At 36.6% G+C, this 26,564-nt stretch overlaps 1 protein-coding gene across 1 annotated transcript in view; it reads left to right on the top strand.

Annotated features, from left to right (window-relative positions):
- RAB10 (RAB10, member RAS oncogene family) overlaps positions 1 to 26,564 on the top strand; it is a 44,919-nt gene that overhangs the window by 14,287 nt on the left and 4,068 nt on the right. Inside the window, exons 2-5 of the mRNA XM_084901417.1 lie at positions 15,526 to 15,586; positions 23,713 to 23,851; positions 24,426 to 24,515; positions 25,531 to 25,632. Of these exons, the coding sequence (XP_084757543.1) occupies positions 15,526 to 15,586; positions 23,713 to 23,851; positions 24,426 to 24,515; positions 25,531 to 25,632 (392 nt within the window). The remainder of the gene's footprint in view (positions 1 to 15,525; positions 15,587 to 23,712; positions 23,852 to 24,425; positions 24,516 to 25,530; positions 25,633 to 26,564) is intronic.

Genomic DNA, 26,564 nt, shown 5'->3' with positions numbered 1-26,564 from the left:
ATTGTAACCTTTTTGTATGCAGTTATGAATAACTAGAGGCCCGGTGCATGAATTCATGCATGGGTGGGGCCCAGCCGGCGTGCCCCAATCAGAGCTGATCAGGCAGGGCCAACCCCTGCCCTGGGTCAGTCCCGTCCACTGGTTGAATTCCTGTTGAACTCCCAGTCAAGGGGACAATTTGCATATTAGGCTCTTATTTTATAGGATGTGTATTCTGCAGTCATTCCAAGTATGTTTTTTGTTCTGTAGGATTTTTTATTTTTCTTTGCTTAGTAGGAATACTGTTTTTACTATGATACTAAACCACTAGAATTTGCATTCTCATTATCAGTAAAAGAAAAAAATTATCTTTAGTGTTATATACTTTTTATTGAATTCATAAATAATATTCACAGTACAGTGGTATCAGATGTTTTACTTTCAACAGAATGATTCCATGAATTGGATAAAAGATACCATGCTATTAATGGGATGATGGTTTTTCTTTTTGAAACATGTTATACACTTGAATCTGTGATCTTTTTGTGAAGTTCTTATGGTAATGAATCTAACAGATGAATAATTATTCTTTTTTTTAATGGGCAAAAAATTGTAGAATTGAAAAAATGAAAAATCAATTCAGAACACTCATTTGATTAAAGTTAAGCATTAGGATGTTTTGTAAAGGCATCTTTTGCAGCTGTATGTTTTCATCTTCAGTCTTACAGTAAATACTAACTTTTAGAATAAATGCTGTTGTTCAGATTTGTTTCTTTATGTCACTGTTGTCACTTTAAATATAAACTTTCTCTGAGTAAATTGTTGAAAAGGCTTATTGCAAAATATCTAGATTAGTTACAAATGTACACTATAAAATAACGATAAAATCATTGTAGCCAACGCATTTATACTCTGTATATCCTGAAAGAACTGTTCATGCACATTTCATGTATACATACAATTTTCCATGTTTTCTACTTATTCCATTGACTGGTAACCTGATGACTTTTTTTGCATCTTGTTGAAGCAACAGTTTTAAGCATTCTCTTCCTAGCATCTGTTAAGACCAGAGGAGTTGGCTGCTTTTTATTATACTTGATATCAGCTTGCTGTGCTGGAAGGGGAAATGTATTTTGCATTTGTATAGGATTGAGAAATAGGGACAGGTTATCACTGGTAATCTTTTTAGATTTAACTATGTGTTACTTTACTGTTTACATTGCACATTTGTCTCACATAACAATATAAGTCCTTGGCAGAATTTTTAGTACCAGTTGAAGGTCTCCACTTTAATTTTTTTTGCGCCCCCCCCATTTATTTATTTATTTTTCCATTTTTTTAATTGTTTGAAGGATTACAAATAGTACCTATGTCTCCTTTTTCCCCCCCTTGACCTCCCCCAGCCTCCCCTACCTCCCCCCCCCCCATATGCCTTCACCTTCCCTCAGTCCCCTCATGTCTTGTATTCATTGGTTGTGTTTATATGCATGCATACAACAGCCCCCCGCCCCCAACCTCCATTGTCTACACTTACTTTAAAGCAACTGTGTTAATGTGTAAAATCTGAAGCAGTTAATACATGTGGACAGGATGTTGGAAAACATGACAAAGGAAGACTCTTCTGGTCAAACAGATTTAGTGATCCCCTTAGTTGCAGCACTTTGGTGGGATGATAAGTATTTATCAAATAAACAAAAAGACCAAACCAGAAATGTGAAATCAGAATAAATGGAGGTTCTTATTCTTAATCTACTATTTCAGGGCATGGGAAGGTGGATCAGGAAATGCTCTCCTAAGAAACTGACATTTATGCCGATATCTGAAATGTGATTAGAAGTAAGGTAGGAGAAAAGAGTGAGGAGAGGAAGGACATCCCAGGCAGAGGAAATAGTCACAAAAAGGTCCTTGGTGAGTAAAGTAGGCTTTTGAGTTCAAAAACTGAAAGGAGTTCTGTGTTGCTGGTGTGAGTCAGGTAGGGAGAACAGAAACAGATGTTGAAGAGCAGGTGTTGGCCAGATCATGCAGAGCCTGGTAGTCCGTGCTAAGGATTTGAATCCCATCAAACGTTTGAGAGGAATGTGACATTTAAATTTAAAAAAAGATGGCTGGCCCAGATAATATGCAGAATGGATTGTAGTTGAAGTTTCTAGTTCAGTGGTTGGCAAACTGCGGCTCATGAGCCACATGTGGTTCTGGCCCCTTGAGTTTTTAGCAAAGGCCAGCTTAGGAGTACCCTAACTAAGTTAATAACAATGTACCTACCTATACAGTTTTAAGTTTAAAAAATTTGGCTCTCAAAAGAAATTTTAATCGTTGTATTGTTTATATTTGGCTCTGTTGACTAATGAGTTTGCCGACCACTGTTCTAGATAAAGATTTATCAAAGATGTATTTAAACTCATGTATACATTGAGTGATTTAATCTTTAAGGAGCATGAGAAACTATAAAAGGACCTATCAGTGACCATGAGCCTTTAATTTTTCCTGGAAATGGTCTTTTAATGCCAAATATATTAAAATATTGAGCCAAGAGGAAGGGTTCTAATCAGAGTTAATTTAATTTGTGAGCTTAAGCAAGTCATTTAACCTCTGAGCCTCTTTCTATATTTGTAAATTGGGCATGTTAGAGAAATATGTGTTTAACTTAATAGTGTTAATCTCTTAACTCTTGTTAGCATATGGGCTGAGTCTTGCTGAGTCATTTTTCTCAGACTGTGTGGGCAGGGTTTAATTAAAGCCAGCTAAGCAAACATACCTCTTTTGTAGAAGTTTTATGTTTTATATTTTGTTTTTAATTTTTTTTGGATAGCAGTTAGTATATCAGTTAATACATATTCCTCAAGAGAATACTGTACATTATGACTAGGACCACTGATGCACCTCCTTGTATTTTAATGGTGGTTTGAAATTAAGAATTTTTGATTTGTGTTATACCTCTCTATGATCTCATATATTTAAAACATTTTTCATCTGACAATACATTCTTATTGGAAAATTTTGTCTCCCTCCACGAGCTTGACAGCTTTCCAGTACTTAGAAGATTCCCCTGATGATGTCCATGGTAATATTAACGAATGTGATTTTTTTTGTATTGTGTAATGAGATGTGTCAACATTTGGAAGAACTGGGTAGTGAACTAATATTTTCCAAATGCCCAATACATGATATTATAAAATCATGCATGGATAAAAAGATCCAATCAAAAAATAAAGTAACAGATGGAGTTAATGTAATATGAAATATTCATTGATACGGTTTCAGATTCCACATTGTAACTAATCTCTAAGAAGCTATCACTTATTGACTTTTATAGTGTCCCAGGCGAATATTTAGAATTATCTGAATAGGCTCTTAAAATGATCCTCCTTTTCCAACTACATATCTGTATGCAACTAGACTTTTCCCCCCCACATTTTTCATATCTTTCAACCAAAATAGCATATTGTAACAGATTGCAGAAGCAGGTATGAAAATCCAATTGCCTGTTAAGCTGGACACTAAATTTACAAAACTATAAAATCATGCCATTCACTAACTTATTTTTGCTTTAGAAAATTAGTTTTTTCATATAAAGTTATTTATGCATCTATTATTTTAAAGTAAATTTTTTTCTTAGTTTTAATCTCTAGTATAGTAAATATAAATTGGTATTACCCACATAAACAAAAACTTTTTGGGATCCTCAGTAATTTTAGGAGTATGTGGGGGTGGGGGTCTTTAGAACAAAAAGTTTGAGATTTGGTAGTATACTTCTTTCATTACTTCTCTGGTTTCTAATTCAGTTTATAATCAAGTAGGAGAGACTGACATAAATGAAAAGTGAAATGATAGGATAATATGAAATAATGGTACTGAGAAAAGTCATTTAAAGGAAATTCATTCAACATAGTAAACATTTTCCTAGCAAATGATGGAAAACAAAAATGTTTAGAACTTATAGAGAAATTAAATGAAACTTGTGAAAGCAGGTTTTATCTTGTATTTGACAAATTTAGGTTGTAATTTTAATTCTTTTTTTTAAAATTATTTTATTGATTTTTTTTTTTTTTTACAGAGAGGAAGGGAAGGATAGAAAGCTAGAAACATCGATGAGAGAGAAACATCGAACAGCTGCCTCTTGCACACCCCTACCAAGGACGTGCCCGCAACCAACATACATGCCCCTGACCGGAATCCAACCTGGGACCCTTCGGTCCGCAGACCGACGCTCTACCACTGAGCCAAACCGGTTTCAGCTGTAATTTTAATTCTTAGTTACCATTTAGCACTGAGAGAGACTCTAGTGTGGGTTGGCATACTTTTTCTGACAAAATTGTATAAATAAGGTCCTTTAAACTTAATTTTGACTTATATAATGTGAACATAGAGTCATTAAAATATATTTTAAAGCATTCATTTTTAAGGAACTGTTAATATTTTGTTAATATAATTTTATTTTTAAGTCCATTTGTTCTATCATTCTTCTGTTTCTAGTCCTATATTCATTCCTCATTGTCAATGGCTCAGTAGTTCTCCCCTATCATTTTTCACTACATCTTTTACTGGATTTGCAGTCTCTCTTTGTAGCTAAGTTTACACTGTTTTATTGGAACTATTTGGCAAGAGACATACCAACAATGTTCAAATTCCACTACTCTGTTGGAATGAAATGGTTTTATGCTTTGGCTGGTGGTATCCTAAATGAATCTGCAGATTTAACTTGTTTAAGCAGATGTTTTGTCATCTGATAAACAAGCTAGAGAAGAGGTTGCTTGAAAGGGTCCTTGTTGTTGTTTTATAGACAAAATAAAATCTGAGCTGAAAGCTAGAGGTGAGGAAGAGGTAAAGGTTTGTGGAAGCCAAATAACTTAGCAGAAATTTAAAGTAGTTGTGTTTTTATCTAATACAAAATAAACAAATACCATTGCAAAGTATTCCTATGTAAAAGTATTGTATAACCAACCCTAACCAGTTTGGCTCAATGGATAGAGTGTTGGCCTGCGGACTGAAGGGTTCCGGGTTTGATTCTGGTCAAGGACATATGCCTGGGTTGTGGGCTCGATCCCCAGTGAGGGGACATGCAGAGGCAGCTGGTCAATGATTCTCTCTCATCATTGATGTTTCTACCTCTCACTCCCCCTCCTTTCCTCTCTGAAATCAATTAAAAATATATTTTTTTAAAAAGTATCAGAACCAAATGACAGGTTGTCATGACATTATGTGGAGATTAGCATTATGTATTAATAAATTTGAAACAGTTAATCAAAATGTCCTAGAGTCTGACAATTTGGTGGCCTTTAGAGATAGTATATGAATTCATTTTTTAACAGTTTAAAATAACTTTTATTGCCCTAGCTGGTTTGGCTCAGTGGATAGAGCGTCTGCCTGCAGTCTGAATGATCCCAGGTTCTATTCCAGCCAAGGGCATATATCTGGGTTGTGGGCTCCATCCCCAGTCGGGCCATACAGGAGGCAGCCGGTCTGTGATTCTTATCATTCATGCTTCTATCTCTCCCTCTCCCTTCCTCTCTGAAATCAGTAAAAATATATTTTAAAAAATAAAATAATTTTTATTTTGTGACAAGTTGTAATATCCATTAAAGGGAATGGTAGGTGGAAAGTAGACAAAGTTTTGGAGATAAGTGAGCAAATTCGGGGAAGATTCACAAGAGAGTTGCTGATCTAAGAGTCATGCTGTTTGCTCTTATCTGGGATACAGTTTGGACTGGGTCAAGATGTCTAATCAGGAGAAAAACATAAGAACAGGCCGCAAGGAGGATGGACAGTTTGTCTCACTAGTGGCAAAGCATCAGACTCGGAGAAGGCTGAAGTTGAGTAGCTAGAGTAGTACTCAGAACCAATTTAATAGCTTCATTGGGGGGTCAGCACAGGGACTCATTTGACCCTCACAACATATTGGAAATCATAATTCATACTGTAGTTGGGGAAACCAGAGGTACTTCTAGAGAGGTTCAAGTTTCACCCAGTGCAACACGGCTAGTATGCGGCAGAGCCAGAGACTGTTTGCCGGTGTCCTCTTAATTATTGTGCTCCATACTGCCTTTCTTAATTTTTAAAATGAATCCACACTGGACTTGTATTTTTTATTGATGTATGGTATATAACCTAACAGATAATCAAATTTTTGAACAAGAAAATTTAACTTTTTCTAGCTGGGTGACAAAAGGCATATCTTTTTGTGCACAGAGAAACATGTTAATTCTTTGATTTTTATGGTGTTGCTCTTCTTGTTTTTATATTATTGTCTACTAGTATTGTGGAATTTATCAGATTTCCCAGCTGTCTTCTCTATACTACTTCTAAGAATCTTAATGACCTTATGATTTAAGGGAGTTTCTCTAAAATTACTACATAACAACAATAACAAAAAAAAAAACAAAAACAGTTAAGGCAGTAATTTCATTTATAATAGCATCAAAAAGAATCAGTATTTAGGAATAAATTTAACACAGAGTACAAGACTTGCATACTGAAAACACTCTTCAAAGAAATTAAAGAAGATTTAAGCAAATGGAAAGATACCCAGTATTTGTGGATCAGAAGGCAAGATGGCAGTACTGCCCAAAGTGATCTACAGATTCAGTGCAATTCCTACCAAAATCCTAGCTAACTTATTTGTAGAAGTTGCCAAGTGGCTCCTAAGAGTAATGAAAATTCAGAGGACCCAGAATAGCCAAAATAATTTTGAAAAAGAAGCACTAAGTTGAAGAGACACACTATCTGATTTCAAAACTTACAAGAAAGCTATAGTAATCAAGACATTGTGGTACTAGTTTAAAGGTAGACATACAGATCAGTGGATTAGAATTGATTGAGAGTTCATAAATAAACCTTTACATTTTCATCAGTAGATTTTTAATAAATATCAAGCACCTTAAACTGCTCTTCTTTCCTGTTTACCCTCAGTCTCTACCTTCTCAACCTCCTCCATTACTTAAATCAATAAGTACCTTATTGTTGAGTATGGTGATTTCTGAGGTGGTATTTATTCACATGCATCTGGCCTGACAGGACTGGCTTTTGCTCCAAGGACTAGTAATCTAGGAAACTGCCAGTTTTTAACAGCAGTTAGAGAAGAATGAATAGGTATGTATGTGAAATACAATAGCCCCTCCTTATCCATAGTTTTGCTTTCTGCAGTTTCAGTTACCTGCAGTCAGCTTTGGTTCAAGAACATTAAATGGAAAATTCCAGAAATAATTGGTCAGTTTTAAATCACACATCTTTCTGAGTAGCAATGGTGAAATTTCACAATGCCCTGTTCTGCCCCATCCAACCCAGGAAGGCAATCAATCATCCCTTTGTCCAGAGTGTCAGCACTGTATACTAGACCTTCCCAGTTAGTCACTTAGTAGCTGTGTTAGTTATCGGATCAACTGCAGCTCAATCACAGGTGCTTATTTTACTTAATGGGCCCAAAATTCAAGAATAGTGATGCTAGCAATTCAGACATGCTAAAGAGAGAATTCAAGGAGAACGTACTTCTTTAAGTGAAAAGGTGGAAAGTTCTTGACTTAATAAGGCAAGAAAAAAAATTGTATGCTGAAGTTGCTAAGATCTAATAAAAAATCTGCTATCCTTGAAATTGTGAAGAAGGAAAAAAATTTGTGCTAGTTTTGCTTTTGCATTGTTAACTAAAAAAAAAAAAAGTGCATGATTAAATGCTTGGTTAATATGGAAAAAGCACTAAATTTGTGTGTGAAGACATGAACAGAAAATGTATTCCCAATTGAGAGCAGCTTGTTGTACCAGAAAGCAATTGAGCCTATATAAAGACATTAGCAAGGGATCTGCTAAAACAAGTGACCTCATTCACATAAATTTTATTACAATATATTAGAATCTATTTTTATTATTAGCTATTTTTACTAATTTCTTACTGTGCCTAATTTATAAGTTAAACCTTATCATAAATACAGTGAAAAACACCATATATGTGGGGTTTGGTACTATCCTGAGTACTATCCATGGCATCTATTGAGAGTCTTGGAACATATCCTCCACAGATAAGGAAGACTACCACACATACATATTTATAATTCAGTATCACTGTTGCTGGTGGCTAGATCTGGAGTAGTAAAATAAAATAATTTGCTTAACACCATGGAATAATAGAAGGCAAAGGGACTGAGCAAAGGTAGGCAGTCCATGATTTTCGTTGAGTTTTCAAATTATTTTGAACATATTCCAAAAGAGATTAAGGATTGCTTCATCTTTAGAAGACAGTAAAGCTGTTGAGAACTTTCTCTTCTAGATATTATAGAGTAACTGGTACCAGACTACCCTTTGGCCTTAAACAGCTAGGTAACTGGACAAAACACATGAAACAACTTTTTTTTAGAAATTTGATAACAGGCAGGGCAGGACTGCAATCCCCGAGAGAAGGAAAACAAATTGAGCTCCATCTCCCTGGCTGTCTAAACTAGATTCCAGGGCAGGATCTAAACAAAGCAAGGCAGGCCTGTTGGGCCAAGGAAATAGAAATGAGAGCCTGGGGAGGCTGGAATTAATTACCATTGAAGATGGGGTTATACAAACAAATCTAGAAATCTGCAGAGGAGTTTCTTTGAGTCTTTGGCTGGATATTAAGCTGCATGGGGCTCCATGGGCTGGACAAACAATAGCTATTGGGGGAAGAACAATTACCAGAGAGCTGGTAAAAGTATCAAAGTTTATAATGAGTTAGAAGATATTTTAGTTCTGACCAGCTAGAGTGGAGAGCTTTCGTTGAATATCAGGGCCATTTGGGAGAGACCCCCCCAGAAATGGCATTCCTTAGGAGTGGGGCTAAAGTAACTCGAGAAAAGGCTACTCCAGCCCTACACTAAAACTGCTGAAAAAACACATCTCAAAAGGATTATGGTGATTCTCAACTAAGTTAGCTGCCTACCTGAATAAAACTTAACATTTACAACATCCATACATTGCCCTGGCCAGTGTATCTCTGTTGAGCATGGTCCTGTGTACCAAGAGGTTGATGATTTCATTCCCGGTCAGGGTACACGCCCAGGTTGTGAGCTTGATCCCCAGTAGGGAGCATGCAGGAGACAGCTAATTGGTGTTCCCATTTCTCCCTCTCCCTTCTCTCTCTAAAATCAATAAAAATGTATTTTTTAAAAGCAATGGATGTTTAAAATTTATTTGAATAAAAAATTTATGCATTGACAAAATACACAAAATGTTAATCTAATACAAAATAATTAGACATAATGACGAAATAGAAAAATGTAGCCCTTAACTACTAGAAAAATCAGTAAATGGCAATAGACCTAGAAATGACAAGGTTGATAAATTTAGAAGACAGATGTTGCATTAAAGGAAAGTGTGAGCATAAGAGAAAGACAAGATGTAAAAAAGACACATTAGAATTTCTAGAATTGAAAAATACAATTGAGCCAAAGCCGGTTTGGCTCAGTGGTAGAGCGTCGGTCTGCGGACTGAAAGGTCCCAAGTTTCCGGTCAAGGGCATGTACATTGGTTGCAGGCACATCCCTGGTGGGGGGTGTGCAAGAGGCAGCTGGTCGATGTTTTTCTCTCATCGACGTTTCAAACTCTCTCTCCCTCTCCCTTCCTCTCTGTAAAAAATCAATAAAATATATTAAAAAAAAATACAATTGAAATGAAAAATTCTGCTGATGGGCTTAATAGCAGATTAGGCACTGCAGAAGAAAAGATAAGCTGAAACCGGTTTGTCTCAGTGGTAGAGCGTCAGTCTGCGGACTGAAGGGTCCCGGGTTCGATTCCGATCAAGGGCATGTACATTGATTGCGGGCACATCCACGGTCGGGGGTGTGCAGGAGGCAGCTGGTCGATGTTTCTCTCTCATCGACGTTTCTAGCTCTCTATCGCTCTCTCCTCCTCTTTGTAAAAAATCAATAAAATATATTTTTTTTAAAAAAAGATCAGTGAAAGGATAATAGAAACTTACTAAAAATGAAGCATGGGTTGGGGAAGTCTGGGGGAAAAAAGAGCCTCAGTGATGTGTAGTCTAATCAAGTAGTCTAATATATGTGCATTTGGAGTCTAAGATTCTATGGTTGCAGAAGAAATACTTGAAGAAACAATAGCTGAAAATTTTCCAAATATGATGAAAGCTATAATTCCATAGACCTAATGAGCCTAGGTAGGATACATTGGGTCATATCCTAATCCAACCATTTATAAAGAGAAATCTTGAGCCAGAGGGGGGTTGGGGAAATATGTACACACACACACACACACACACACACACACACACACACACGACAAAAATAACAAACTTGACTTTTCATGAAAAAAAAATGTAAGTCAGCAATTGAAACTATATTACAAATTAATAACAACCATACTGAGGAGAGAGAAGGAATAATCAAAGTAACCTTAGAAAATAGTATTTTGGTTAGATACTGTAAGACTGAAGATAAAAAGAAATAGTATGCAAGTATTGTATTTAACAAACCTAGTTTCTCATAGGGCATTGGTTAGTAAGTCTGAAATTACTTTATGTATGTAGCAGGTCCTCAAATAATGTAGTTTTGTTCAACATTGTTTCATTACAACATTGATGAGAAGCAAAATCCAGGATCACTATCTTGTGTGGAGTTGTACATTCTCCCAATATCTGTCTGGGTTTCCTCCTGTACTCTGGTTTCCTCCAACATCCTAAAGATGTGCATGTTAGGTGAATTGGTGTGTAATTGTCCAAGTCTGAGTGGGTAAGACCCTCTGAGAATGGCATCTATCAAAGTCCCAGTTTCCAAGAACCTATTGACTACATTAAGAGTGGATTTACTGTATACTAGAATTGAATATATAAGTAAACAAATTTTAAATACTGAGAACAAGGTTTCTAATTGTTAAAGAAGAGGGTTATAAGAAAAGGAGAAAGTCTAGATGGAATTCTTGTGCTATTGGATTGCAATCAGAGGTGTAAGTATGAACTGATTATCATATATATATATATAGATATAGATATAGATATAGATATAGATATAGATAGATAGATAGATAGATAGTTAGGTATGGAATTGTAGACATGTGTATGTACATGGATTAGTATACATAAATATATTAATCTGTTTTGTGGGAAGGCCTCAAAGTAATGACACTCAGGTAGCAAAGAGCGTGCTTACTGTCCTGATCTTGGACTCTACAAATCTTCAATAAAAGCAAGCAACCAGGGCTCTTCAAAGAACTGGTTGATTCCTAGAGCTGAGGTAGGAGAAATGCAAGATGTTCCTGGAACATCATTAATGCCAGAAAACAAAGAAGTGCTCAGAAAAGGTGCATTGTACCAATGTTACTTTCTTGTTTCTGATAAATGGTTGTGTAAGTGTTAACATTAGGAGAAGATCGATAAAAAGTATACATGAACTCTGCTATTTTTGCAAGTTTTCTGTAAAATCATTTTAAAATAAAAAGTTTCTTAAGTTTACATTTCTCTCAGGGAGAGAAAGGGGAAAAAGAAACAGTGCTAGTCAGAAGATAATGGAGTAACATTTATAGGAAAAAACTACCACGTTAGAAAACAATCCTAACAAAAATATCTTTCAAAATGAAAGCAAAATAAAGACATTTTCCAGATGAACAAAAGCTGGGAGAATTTCTTGCTGGCATTAAAAATTTTCAAGGAAGTTTTTCAGGCCGAAGAAAATTATTTCAGATAGAAACTCAAATTTACACAAAGCATGAAGAGGATAAGAAATTGTAAAAATGTGGAAAAGGAAAAAAAATTTTCCTCACATTTTAATTTATTTCAAAGACAATGGAATGTTTAAAGCAAAATATTAATGTTTTAAAAAGTAAAATTTAGACGTATAACAAGTAGAAGTACGGCTTTTTAAAAGCCCAATAATAGGAGGGAGAAAATAGAAGTATACTACTGTAAAGTTCTAGTATTTATATAAAAAGCAATATAAAATTGTTTGAAGGTAGATGGTGGTGTTAAAGATGTATATTATAAGCCCTAGCACAACCACTAAAAAAAAATGTAGTACATCTAATAAGCTACTAATAAAACACTCAAGTGGCTATATTAATATTAGACAAAGTATATTTCAGAGCAAGGGTTATATTTTAAGGAATAAGGGTTTTTTGACAGTGATAAATGTGTCCATTTGTCATATTTATATATTTAACCAGAGGCCCGGAGCATGCAATTCATGCACTGTAGGGTCCCGTGGCTGCTGGCTGCCGGCCAAGTACTCCCTCCCTTCCCCCGGCCACCTACTGCTGCTGGGGCCTCCCTCCCTCCCTTCCTCTGGCTGGCCCCGCTCCCTGGCTGAACTCCTCATCAAGAGGACAATTTGCATACTACACCTTTATTATCTGTATAATAAAAACCCAGGGGTTGTAACAACCAGTGCATTGATGGGGTCCCGTGGCGCCGGCAGAACTTGACACTGGGTCCCATGGTGCGCCGAGTCTGGGTCTCGTGCAATTTTGTGCGCTGGGCCTCTAGTATAGTTTAACAGAGTTTCAAAATACTTGAAGCAAAAACTGACAGAGTTGGAAAGAGAAATAGGCAGTCTACAATTACATAGTTGGATATTTCACCATTCTTCTTTAGTAGTTGATAGAGTATGTAGACATGTATTAAAGTAATTAACTCTTGCCCTAACCCAGTGGTCTGCAAACTGCGGCTCATGAGCCACATGTGGCTCTTTGGCTACTTGAATGTGGCTCTTCGACAAAATACCATGGCCTGGGTGAGTCTATTTTGAAGAAGTAACGTTAGAAGTTTAAGTTTAAAAATTTTGGCTCTCAAAAGAAATTTCAATCGTTGCATTGTTGATATTTGGCTCTGTTGACTAATGAATTTGCCGACCTCTGCCCTAGCCAGTTTGATTCAGTGGATAGAGCGTTGGCCTGTGGACTGAAGAATCCAGGGTTCAATTCTGATCAAGGGCATGATCCTTGGTCCTGGTTGGGGTGTGCATGTGAAGCAACCAATTGATGTGTCTCTTTCATGTCAATGTTTCTTTCCCTTGACCTTCCACTATCTAAAAATCAGTGGAAAAATATTCTCGGATGAGATTAACAAAAAGAAAAAAGAAATTGACTCTTAATTAAAATTTTTCTGAATAAAACCTCAAGACCCAGATGGCCTTTGCATTTTGGGTTCTAGTGTTGCTGGTAAGAAGTTTTGAGGCTTTCAGAATTGTCATTCTTGATTGTTTAATTTAGTTTGTTTTGTTAGCCTAGTTTCTTATTCCTCATGTCTTGAAATTTCATGATGATATTACTTGGTATAGATTTTACTTTATTCATACTAGAGGCCCAGTGCATGAAATTCATGCATGGTAAGGTTCCTAGGCCTTGGCAGCAATCAGTGATGATCTGTGGGGCAACTGGTAGGGCAATATGGGGACCCCCACTGGCACCTGCCTTGGCTGGCTTGGGGCCTGTGGGCTGGGGGTAGCTCCTGCGCTGAGTGTCTGTCCCCTGGTGGTCAGTGTGCATCATAGCTACCAGTTTTTCCACCAGTTGTTCTGCCATTCGGTCAACTTGCATATTAGGCTTTAATTACATAGGATGGGATGCAGTGGGTCTTTCAGTCTAAACTATTCTTTTTGTTGTTAAGTTTTCTTGCATAATTTTAAAGTTACTTTCTGTTCTTTTCATGAGGGTGAAGTATCTATATGTCTTCTCTGGTACCCTTTTACTTTCTCTGGAAAACATCATTTAGCTGTTTATTCAACAAATATTTTATTTATTTTTTAAAATATATTTTACTAATTTTTTACAGAGAGGAAGGGAGAGGAATAGAGAGTTAGAAACATCAATGAGAGAGAAACATCAGTTTGCTGCCTCCTGCACACCTCCTACTGGGGATGTGCCCACAACCAAGGTACATGCCCTTGACTGGAATCGAACCTGGACCTTTCAGTCCATAGGCTGATGCTTTATCCACTGAACCAAACCTGTTAGGGCAACAAATATTTTTTTAAATGCCTGCTTATATGTCAGATATAGCTCTAAGAACTGGGAATTTAACTGAATTAAAGTGACAAAAATCCCTACTCTTATGAATCTACTATTTTGGCAAAGGGGGGCAGATAATGAACAACTGGAATAAGTAAATATATACAGTATATTTGAGGAACGTTAAAGATAAAAAGTAAGGAAGAGAGATGAAGTATTAACAGACATTGGACATGTGGTTGGGGACATGGGGAAATATTACAGCTAGTGTAGGGGAGCTAGGGGTAGGAGCCATGATAGAGGAGAGTATTCCAGGTTGGGGGAATTAGTATATGCGAAGGCCTTGAGGTAGGAACCTGCCTGTTCTATGTGTGGAACAACAAGGAAGCCAATACAGCTAGCTAGATCAGAGCAAGATGGCATTAAAAGTGATGAGGGCAAGGTGAAAAGGTCGGGGGGGGGGGGGTAAAAATGTGTAGGGCTTTATTGACTATTTTAGCACTTTTGCTAATCTTTGTGAAGATGGGATTTGAGAGAGCCAATAAGCAGTTGGGTATCTTAAGTTTTAAGTTCAGAGAAGAGAAGATCTGGGCTATGATACAAATTTGAGAATTATCAGTGTATGTGTAGAATTTAAAGCCTTGAAATTTGGGGAAATTAAGGGAATCAGATAGAAAAGAGAAGTTCACTGCAATTTTTATTTTATTTACAAATGGTTTTTAGAGAGAGAGGATACATATGAATTCATTGGTTAATTCTTGTATGTGCCCTCACCTAAGATGGAGCCCGAAGCCTTGGTGTATCAGGATGACCTGGACAGGGCTCATTGCAATTTTTAGAAAAGGTCAGAGTGATGAGGAGAAACCAGTAATGAATAGCCATAGAGGTAGACACACCAAGAGAATTTTTGTGCAGAAAAGAATGAGGAATTCCTTCATCTACTGCTAAGTAGTTTGAAGATAGACAAGGTGGGATGGAGAGGGAAACTCATGGAGTCTTGGATGAGGTTTATATCTTAAACAGGTAGGTGTATATCTTAAAATCAGGCAAGTGTAGGTAGGCATGGTCTGAGGCTGTAAATATTGTAATTTGAGGTTTATAAATAGACAAGTGGCCCTTTTTATCTTGGGTATGGCAAACATAGTGGGGCCAAGCTGGAGATTTTGGTTGGTTGAATAGCAGATTCTGTGGGACCTGCAGTACTTTTGCTTCGTGTATTTTGATGCTCTGTATTATTAAATGCATATGCCTTAATTAATTGATCCCTTTGTCATTATGAAATGACCCCTTTTATCCCTTATGGTTTTCTTTTGCTCTGCAAGCTAGGAAGGCTATATTCTTTCCTCGTAAGAAACGTTTTATTCCTTTGCAATAGATATTTTAAATTGTACTTTTTAAAAGTTTCCTAATTGTAAGAACTCATTCTTTCTCTATAGCTATTTCTTCTACCATCTTGGATCTTATATATTAACACTGAGGTTTAAAATTTGACACATTTGCTCAGAATTGAGTATTTAGTGACTATCTAGAGCCAAACATACACAAACATATTTTAAAAATACGTTTTAGTCCAGTTAATTTTAGTATAGCTCAGTTCAGAGCCAGATACAATTTACCTTTCCCCCCCCCCCTTCTATTTTGTAGGAATAGACTTTAAGATCAAAACTGTTGAATTACAAGGAAAGAAGATCAAGCTGCAGATATGGTAAGTGATGCTAATTTACTCACTTGATGTAGTAGAATTCCAAGTCTAAAGGTCTTGTCACCTGTTTAGATTCTGTGAGACTTCCCTTTCTAAAGCCAGCAATCAGGTGACTTCCTTTCATTGAAGTAAAAAAATTATTGCCATGGATTTTGGAGTCCATGAGATCTAGCGGAGTATTTTGCCTTTTCTATTTACCATATGAACTTCATTCAGCAAGTTACATACCCATTATGAACTTCTTATGTCTTCATATGGAAAATGGATTTTCAAAAGATTGTTATAAGGATTTCATGAAATAATCTGTATAAAGCCTCTAGCATAATACTTTGCTCACACTCAATATAAAAAATTAATATAATCCTTTTGATACTTTGACAGACTTATGCTGAAATATTTATTTCCTTTAACGTGGAACTTTATAGGCATTATTTTTATTTAATTTTTATAGCCCCCCATAGAAGTATAATAAAAAAATTTTAATTTGTAACAAGTATGAATCATAGACTTTAAAATTATAATAGTAATTTTCATTTAATATTGTTTTACATGTGTATTTTAACCTATTAAATATAATTTCTCTCTGAAATATGACATATAATAAACTGTATATTCAAATGTATGGATTGGTAAGTTATAATGTGTGTAAATCTGTGAAGACATATCACAATCAAGGTAATGAACATACTCATCAAAAGTTTTCTCAGCCTCTGTAATCTCTCCTCCTTCCCAATCCCTGTTCCCCAGGCAGCCACTCCTCTGCTCTCTGTCACTGTGGATGAGTTCCCATTTTCCAGTACTGTACATAAATTCAGTCATATAGTGTTCTTTTGTTTGTTTGTTTTTCCAACTTTTGGTGGGGAACTTATATGGCTTCTTTTACTCAGTATGATTATTTTGAAAATTATCCATGATTTTATTGTGTGTATCAGTAAGTTCATTACTTTTTATTTCTGATAGTGTTCCATTTTTGGTGTATCACAATTTGTTTATTCACCATAAAACTGCTATATATCTCTGTTTAAGCATAAGCTTTATTTTCTCTTGGATTGTTTTTATTTTACAGATAATGAAAAAGGCATTTTGACATAATTTAACCAAGGTCTTACAGGCTGAAAATGTCAGGAGGCTTGGCTCTGCTCCAGGCTACAAAGTTGCAATTGTAGAAGATAAATAAATTCCAGATAACAGGACCTCCCCTTGGGTTGCCAGGGAGCGTGGCCAGCCTGCAAACTGAATTTTGTGCACCAGGCCTCTAGTGTGTAGATATATAGATATATATATACACACATATATACATTGTGTGTGTGTGTGTATATTTAACACAGCAATAATTTATTCTGAAATGTTCCTTTAATTTCTGTTGAGACACAATTTATATCTCATTGATGTCTTATTTTTTTCTTTATTCAAATGATCTTCCCTTCTTGTTTTCTTCCCAGGAGACTTATCTGTTGCATAAGAATGGGGGATGGGTCTCACCCTGGTAATGCACATGTCTGTAGGCTTAAAATTAGCTTGTTTGGCTGATAAAGAAGTGTCTGCAACTTTAAAAATCCCAGATCTCTAGAAAGTTCCACTATATTTTTCATGGAATAGCAGGTCCTGTCAGGAAAACAGCCATAGTTGCTTCAAGTTAGCCTCCCCCCCCCTTTTTTTTTTAAGGAGGGGTGGTCAGAAATGCTTGCCCCAGTCACTAAAAATTGTTAGTGTCCCATTGTAGAAGATTTAACTGTTTACCTTCGTAAGGTGCCAGAGACTTTGGAGTCATCTTTGATTCCATACCCTTTAACCCCAACACCCAATTTAGCAAACCTCTTAAAATTTATCTAGAATCCATATAGATATTTGCCATTTCCATTGTCACCCATTTCCATTGTCACCCACCCCAGTAGAAGCTACTACCCTGTTTCCCCGAAAATAAGACAGTTCCTTATATTAATTTTTTCTCCCAAAGTTGCGCTAGGTCTTATTTTCAGGGGATGTCTTATCTTTCCATGTGCTAGGTCTTATTTTCAGAGAATGTCTTATTTTTGGGGAAACACGGTATTACTTCTTTGAATCATTGTAACAGGTCCTAATTCCCTTTTGCCTTCTTCCAGTAATTTTTTCACAGAACAGCCAGAGTAGTAGCCATTTCAAGTCTAAATCTGGTCATCATGGTTGTCATTCCTTCTCTTATTTATAACCGTTTTAAATTTCCATTTCATTTCAAATGAAAGTCCAAATTTCAAATCCAAATTTCTTAATACAGTTTACAGAGTGGGTCCTGCCCACCATTCTGACTTCATTCTGTGCTCCTTTGGATATATAGTTTCTGCCCCAGCTGATCTCCTTTTAAGTCCATGGAAATGGTAAGTTCTTTTCCAATTAGGACTTTTGTACATTCCCTGTAGCTCTCCTTCAACCCCCTAACTTTCCACTTCCTTCCGACTGTCAGTAGGCTGAACATTCTGAAGTGCCACTGCGTTCCAGAGGCTTCCCGTTTCAACAGAAATACAATTTGAAAACCCCATAATCTGGCTACTGTCCCTTCCGACCTCATCTCTCATCAGCTTTGCTCCAGTTACTGTGGCCACTTTTTTCCTCCCTTGACAATGCCAAGAATGGTTCCATTTCAGGTCTTTGTATATCAACTGTTCCTTCTGCTCAGAATGCTTTTCATCAGATCTTTGCCCTCCCGTCCTCTCTCATTCAGATCTCAACTTATTTGTTTATTTTAATCCTCACCAGAGGATATTTTTTTCATTGCTTTTCAGAGAGAGAGAGAGAGAGAGAGAGAGAGAGAGAGAGAAAGAAAGAAAGAGCGCGCAATGTGAGAGAGACATCAGTTGGTTGCCTTCTGCACTTGCATCCCAACTCAGGATAGGGGAGCAAACCCAAAACCCAGGTACGTGCCCTTGACCAGAAATCGAACCCACGACCCCTCAGTGTGTGAGTGACACTCACCATGGAGCCACACTGGTCAGGGCAAAATTTACCATATTTTATTTTATTTTTTATTTTTTTAAATATATTTTATTGACTTTTTACAGAGAGGAAGAGAGAGGGATAGAGAGTTAGAAACATCGATGAGAGAGAATCATCGATCAGCTGCCTCTTGCACACCCCCTACTGGGGATGTGCCCGCAACCGAAGTATATGCCCTTGACCGGAATCGAACCTGGGACCTTTCAGTCTGCAGACAGATGCTCTTATCCACTGAGCCAAACCGGTTTCGGCAAAATTTACCATATTTTAAAGATGTATTATTTATTGTCTTGCCCCCCCCCCACTACAAGTTTTTTTGAGGGTGGGGTTCAATCTGTCTAATTTATGGTTACATAACCACCTAGAACAGAGCCTGGCAAATGTAGGCACTCAATAGATATTTGTTGACTAAATGACTTTCATTGATTTCTGTTCATATTTCTCGCTCACATTAAGTATCACCTTTATAGAGAGGACCACCCTGATCATTCTATCTATAATAGATTACTTCCTCCCTTATCCTATTCCTCATCATGCCACCTATTTACTTTGTTGGCATTTGTCACAATTTAGGATTATATATTTATTTACTTATTTATTCCTATCCCCATAGGATTGTAAGCTTTGCAAGACTGGAATCAGGCTTTAGACATTTTTTGTTTTAGACTTTTTTTTTTTTTTTTTTTTTTTTTTTTTTTTAATGAAGATAATAATTTAAGCTCAGGGTGTTTTGGATATAGAGAATTGTATCTATGAGGAAATCCAGATCTTGTTAAAATAAAACTCAATCTGAGAATTTTGACATTCTAATTTAAATTGGGAACTTCTGGCTTACAGAGCAGATTGATGTTGTCTCTGGCCTGTTCCAGTGCTGTAAGTGCCCAGACTAAAAATAACTATCATAATAGCAGCTAGAGTACACAACTTCCCTGGCCCTGTGTGTAGGACTAACAATTAAGGAAATAAGCTATTTTAGTTGCTAAGAGCATATCACTCCTTTTATAATATGTCATTGGGAAAAAATATTCTCTTAGCTGTGTATTGTCATTTTATGTAAGGAGAATTCTATTGTCGTTGGTTTACAATTTCAGAAATGTGATTATTATACATAGACTTAGAAGAAAATTAAGTAGTTTTATAAAAAACCTGTATTATAGTGACATACAAAAATATTGTGAACACACATAGGCAATGTTTAATTGCTCTTCAGATAATTCACATCTGTTTTTATTTGAACCAATCTGCTGTCCTTAGACCCGGGTGTATGTGTGTGGGGTAAACCTAAAAATAATTTGAGGATGAATAAGCAGCTGTGGCTATTTTTAGCCCTGGGCAAAGGGTCACCAATTAGCCTAGCAGTAGTGGGGCAAGGGTTCTGGAGATTGCCTTAACAATTGGTGTGGGCTGGTATAATGAAGATCCAGGAAAAGGAAAATTCGAGATCAAGGAGTCAAGGAGCCAAATCATCTTGTAGGGTGGATAGTGATGTTGAAAAGTGTCAAAGTATGAAATGTATAAATGAAAGTCGGTTATAGAAAGCTTTAAAAATCTTAATAGGGAGAGCATATAAAAGAGGGGGAGATATTTGTGTTTAAGAGATTTTGGAAGATGGAGGAGACAAAATTAAAGAACAGAGTAGTGTGCCATGGATCAAAACAGAAAGTTACTTTGAACTTAAATAGTGATTATTTTTCTTTTCAGGGGCCATTAATGTTTCATTGTCTCATATTAGTTCATAACCAGGATCCTATCTTTAAAAAAAAAAAAAAAAAAAAAAATTAATATGCAAATTAACCATCACTCTACAACAAAGATGGCAGTGCCCGTGGTAGTGCCCATAGCAGCTGGGGTGGGACGCTGGTGGCATCGCCCCAGCAATGTGAGCCCAGCAGGCAAGTGCAACCTGCAAGCAGCACTCTGCAGAGAGCAGAGAACCATGGGGAGTGGGCCTAAGACGTCAGTAGGACATCCCCTGAGGGTTTCTAGATTGGTGAGGGCTGAGGAATTCTCCCCCTGCACAAATTTCGTGCACCGGGCCTCTAGTTATACTATAAAATCTCCTCTCCTTTGGCTGTTGATGTAGACTTAGTTGCTTTTGCAGAGTGTTCTTTCTTGGTGGAGAATTTAGTTATAGATTTCACACTGAAGTGTGTGTATTATTTGCTAATTGTGTAAGGTGAATGAATAGGGGAGAAAAAAAGCATATAATACATAGTGTTGGGGTGGTGCTCATAGTGAAATGTAGTGTTAAGTCTCCCTAAATTGTTATTACTTATGACAAAAATTGAAGTGAAAGTTTTCTATTCCTCCTACACTACAGATGCTTGGCACTGCTGGAAGCCCAGGCCCTGTTACACTCTTTCCCTTGGATAAGTACATTTCCAACCTGGTTTTTTAAGTAGGGAATATTAACCCCTTTCTAGGGTTATAGAATAATTAGTTAACTTATACTTTTTACCAGTACAGAAAAGAACTAAACTAGTTCTACTGTGATGAGACACAGTTTTTGTTTTTTTCATGAAAGCATTTATAAATTACACCTGACTAAAGGTACTTTGTAGCTAAATAGGTAAGATTAATAAAACATAAAATAAGAATTTATAATTCAGAAAAATGGAAGATTTAAATATAGTATCTCTAAAGGACAGTTTGTTTACTATGCTTGCTTTTGTAAAATTTACCTATAAACTTTTTTTTTAATATTTTTTAAATTAAATTATTATCTGTGTACATATTTTAACATTGCCCCCCTCCCATATATACCCTCCCTCCCCAGAGTTTTGTGTCCATTGGTTGTACTTATATGCGTGTATACAAGTCCTTCGGTTGATCTCTTATCTCCCCCAGATCTCCCTACCCTCCCCGCTGCAATTTGACAGTCTGCTTGTTGCTTTACTGTCTTTATATCTGTCTTTTGGTTCATCAGTTTATAATGTTCTTTAATATCCATAAATGAGTGAGGTCATGTGGTGTTTCTCTTTCATTGACTGGCTTATTTCACTCAGCATGATGTTCTCCAATTCTATACAGGTTGCTGCAAATGATGAGAATTCCTTCTTTTTTATGGCAGAATAGTATTCCATTGTGTAGATGTACCATAGTTTTTGGATCCAATCATCTGCTGATGGGCACCTGGGCTGTTTCCAAATTCTAGCTATTGTAGATTGTGCTGCTATGAACATAGGGGTGCATATATCCTTTCTGATTGGTGTTTCTAGTTTCTTGGGATATATTCCTAGGAGTGGGATTACTGGGTCAAATGGGAGTTCCATTTTCAGTTTTTTGAGGAAACTCCATACTGTTCTCTACAGTGGTTGCACCAGTCTGCATTCCCACCAGCAGTGCACGAGGGTTCCTTTTTCTCCGCAACCTCGCCAACACTTGTCATTTGTTGATTTGTTGATGTTGGCTATTCTGACAGGTGTGAGATGGTACCGCATTGTTGTTTTGATTTGCATCTCTCCCTATAAACTTTTTTGAAAAATATATTTTTATTGACTTGGGAGAAGAAGTGAGAGATAGAAACATCAATAATAAGAGAGAATCATTGATTGTCTGCTTCCTGTAGTGCCCCCTACTGGGGATCAAGCCCACAACCTGGTCATGTGCCCTTGACTAGAATCGAACCCAGGACCCCTTCAGTCTGCTGACTGACCCTCTATCCACTGAGCCAAACCAGCTTAGGGCCCTATAAACTTCTTGGCAACCAATGCAACAAAAGGGACAGGGAGGGGGTGTTACCCACAAAAATAAGGTGGGGGCATTATATCAAATACAGGATAAATTTTTCGTAGAGTTAAATTTTATAATGATTCTTAATAAATTGATAAAATGTTAAAGGTAATGGAGATAAAAATTGTAGTCTAAGAATGTAATTAAATATATAAATGCAAATACGTGTGTGTGTGTGTGTGTAGCGCCTTACTTGGTTTAACATGATTTAAGGATACAACCTAGAAGAATTGGTAGCATGTCTCTTAGATGGTTTTTATTTTTAATATTTTTTAAATTGTTGACAGTAATATAGAGGTTTCCTGTCTCCCTGGTTCCCCCTCCCCCCATTGGTTTTTCTTAAATGGCATTTCTTTTGGCAGTTTTTTGGATAGTTGTTCCATTACTCCTAACTCTGCTTCTTGCACACACACCCATTTTCAACACAGTAGACAGAATAATTCTTTATAAACCCAGGCTTTTCTTTGCACAAATGCGCCAATAGATTTCCTGTCTCACACAGGGAAAGCAGGAATCCTTGAAGAGGCTGATAAGATCCTACATAATCTTTAATCCCCCTCCACACACAAACACACACCTGTTTTTAATTTACTTTAGAGCGAGAGGAAGGGAGAGGGAGAAAAAGGGGGACGCTTCGAATGGCTGCCTCCGTATACACCGCAACCCAAGCGTGTGCCCTGACGGAATCAAACCCATCACCCTTCCGTGTGCAGGACAACGTTCCAACCGAGTCACATGGGCCAGAGCTACTGGGGTTCATTTAAAAATAACTTTAAGAGTTTTATGTGTCACTTTTTACTGTTTTCCCTTCCACATTTTCATCCAATATAGGTAGGTCATTAATTTTCTTTGACCAACAAGTTTTATATATATGTTTATGGATAACCATAATGGTTAACCATTTAAGAATTATATAAGTGGTGGTTCTGTTTTGTGTTGTGACATATATTTCTGTCTTAACCAAACTATTCTACTGTTTCACCTTTTATAACTAGAGGCCCAGTGCAGGACATTCGTGCATGGGTGGGGGGGGTGGAAGTTGGGGATTCCTCAGCCCAGCCTGCGCTCTCTCACAGTCCGGGACCCCTTGGAGGATGTCTACCTGCTGGGTTAGGCCCAATCCCCATGGGGTGTGGGCCTAACCTGGCAGGCAGACACCCCCCTTGGGGTCCTTAGCACTGCCGCCACCGCCACTGGGCTCACCAACAGTCAGCTAGCTTCTGGCTGAGTGGCACTCCCCCATGAGAGCGCACTGACCACCAGGGGACAGCTCCTGCATTGAGCGTCTGCCCCCTGGTGGTCAGTGCATGTCATAGTGACCAGTCATTCTCCCTGTTGTTATGCTGTTCAGTTGATTTGCATATTAGGTGTTTATTAATTGGATATAGAATGTAAAAATGCTCAACACAAATTATTGTTTATTTCAGGGATACAGCAGGCCAGGAGCGATTTCACACTATCACAACCTCCTACTACAGAGGAGCAATGGGTATTATGCTAGTATATGACATCACCAATGGTAAAAGTTTTGAAAACATCAGCAAATGGCTTAGAAACATAGATGAGGTAAGATGGAGAAATTGCATAAACCCTTCATAAACACATTTGTATACTTGGTTGAGAAGAATAAGTGTTCTAATTGGTCTTTAGGATATACTGTACTATCATTATTGAAGTCATTATTATTGAGCATTTCTTTTTGATGGAGTGAGCCTTTGTTTTTAATTGAGCAGTATAGCATTTTGAGACTTTAAGGGCTCTGTAGAATTTTTAATTAATGATTCTATAGACTAGAGTATGCATTATCTAAAAATCATGATCCAGCTTGAATTTAGATTATGCATAAGAGATTTAAGCTTTAGATCTTTTGCCTAGATCCTTTTTTAGTGAGAACATATTTAGAAACTAGATAGCTTTATAAAGTGGGAAAATAATATTTTGACAAGGATATATCTTTGTTTCTTCTCCTAAGTAATTTAAGAATTTATGTAGGTTTTCAGCTTGGGATGGTTTCAGTGTGATTGGTTTAAAACTTTCAGATTATTGAAATGGCACTGTAAATTAAGAAAAAGTCATTTGGGGGGAATATTAAGCCATAATTCATGGTAGGGTGAAAATAAAATTTTTTATTCCATTTCAGCATGCCAATGAAGATGTGGAAAGAATGTTACTAGGAAACAAGTGTGATATGGACGATAAAAGAGTTGTTCCTAAGGGAAAAGGAGAACAGGTAAAAAGTTCTGAATGAAACTAATGTGCTGTCCTTAATTTGTGAAGATGGTATTGCTGGAGGGTGCCCTGAGCTGCTCACATCAATTTTTAAATGCTGTTGGAAACAGTAGCATATCATTTGAGTGAATTTTTTTCAATACATAACCAGCTCTGTGGCAGTACTATTTTCAGCTTTATTTATACTACAGAGAGGGGAAAAGACAAATTAGTGATCTCAATTTTTAAAATTTAGGACATTAATTTATCAGTTGTTTCAGTATGACAGTGAGTAGCCTGTGACAAGCAGAAATTAAATATTGCTTAAGTCACTTGAAACTTTTCTTAAGTTTGCCCCTAGAGTAAAATAATTGATCCTTAAATAATATGGGGTTTAGGGGTGCTGACCTTGGACTACTATGCTGAAAATCCACATAAAAACTTGACTACTGTTGTCCCTTAGTATCCACAGGGACTTGGTTCTAGACCCCCTGTGGAAACCAAAATCTGAGGATGCTCAACTCCCTTATATAAAATGTCATAGGATAATGCATACAGTTGGCCCTCTGCATCTGCAGATTCAAAACCCAAGGATATGAAAGGCCAAATATACAGGATGTCTCCAAAAATGTATACATACTTTAATAGCCAATAGCTCAATTTTTAAAATAAGATGTATTTTAATAAACACAGCCTTTATAATTACTCAGAGTGTGTGCATACATTTTGGGGGGCATACTCGTATTACCTACTGGAAAATATCCACGTGTAAATGGACCCATATAGTTCAGACCTGAGTTGTTCTAGAGTCAACTGAACTTTTAGAATATCTGAAGTAAACTCTTATAGTGAAGAGAGGGTTCTTTTATTTTGTTTATTTTTTAAAAGCTTGACTGTTTTAATCTTAACCCATTTAAATGTTTTATATAGCCTAGTTGAAACTGCTGCCTTTAGCATAATATTACTATTTCCTCTAAGTCATGAGTGGGCAGTCTGGTACTTGTTAATTTTATGATGACATTTTGCTTCTATTTCAGATTGCAAGGGAGCATGGTATTAGATTTTTTGAGACTAGTGCAAAAGCAAATATAAACATTGAAAAGGCCTTTCTCACATTAGCTGAAGATATCCTCCGAAAGGTAAGCTCCTATTTTTACCTACTGCTAGGGCGCCCCATTCCATAGTTAAATACTCAGTTTACATATGAAAATTGGGCTTGGGCGTTACTGTTTCAAAACATTTTACGCATTACCAGTAACTAATCCTCCAAAGTGAAGTAAGGAAGTGGAAGAACAGGGCCATCTAGAAATCTGTAGAATCTAGTCAGTTCGGTTAATATTCTGAACACATATGCTTAGTCTCTAGTCCCTAATTTTCTACTCCTTTTTTCCCTTTTTTTGTCTGATTATGTGGTGGCTTTCTATTTACTTTTGGGTTCATTTCTCTTATACATCTTTCACATTTCCATAGATTATTTTTTAAAATTTAAAGTAAGCGGCAATACTGTATTTTGAAGTTAATTGCTACAGAATCACAATTCTTCTGTATAGTCATTCTCAGACATGCCAATAAAGGGCATGCATATATTATATACTGAATAAACAGACTAAATCTACCCCCAAGTTTCATTAGGGAATCATTTCAATCTGTGATGTAAAAAATAATAATGACTAGATTTGGTTATGAGTCTTGAATTCTCTATTCAGTGTGTGGTATATTTATATACAAATAAAATTAGAAAAAATCTGACTCCTAAAGGAGAAACAGACATTGTATAGGAGAAAGTTCCATTGTTTCTGGTAACCTTTCGGTTTTTTACTTGAAATATTAATATTTTTTAAACACCAACCCAAAGATATCATTATACACACACACACACACACACACACACACACACACACACACACACATATATATATAAAATAGAGGTGATATATTAAATAAAAATCTAGTAAAATTTCTGAGAAACCAAGCAACTTAATTTTTTTGGAGTGAAATGTTATGTGTTAACTATGATTGATTATTGAGACTGCATAGTATAGTTGTCAGTTATTGCCATTCAGGATGACTG

Source organism: Pipistrellus hanaki (assembly GCF_964339955.1).
Source record: "Pipistrellus hanaki genome assembly, chromosome: 12".
Taxonomy (NCBI): Eukaryota; Metazoa; Chordata; class Mammalia; order Chiroptera; family Vespertilionidae; genus Pipistrellus; species Pipistrellus hanaki.
Note: the sequence above shows the minus strand (reverse complement) of the source record. Positions and strands in the feature narration are given on the sequence as shown.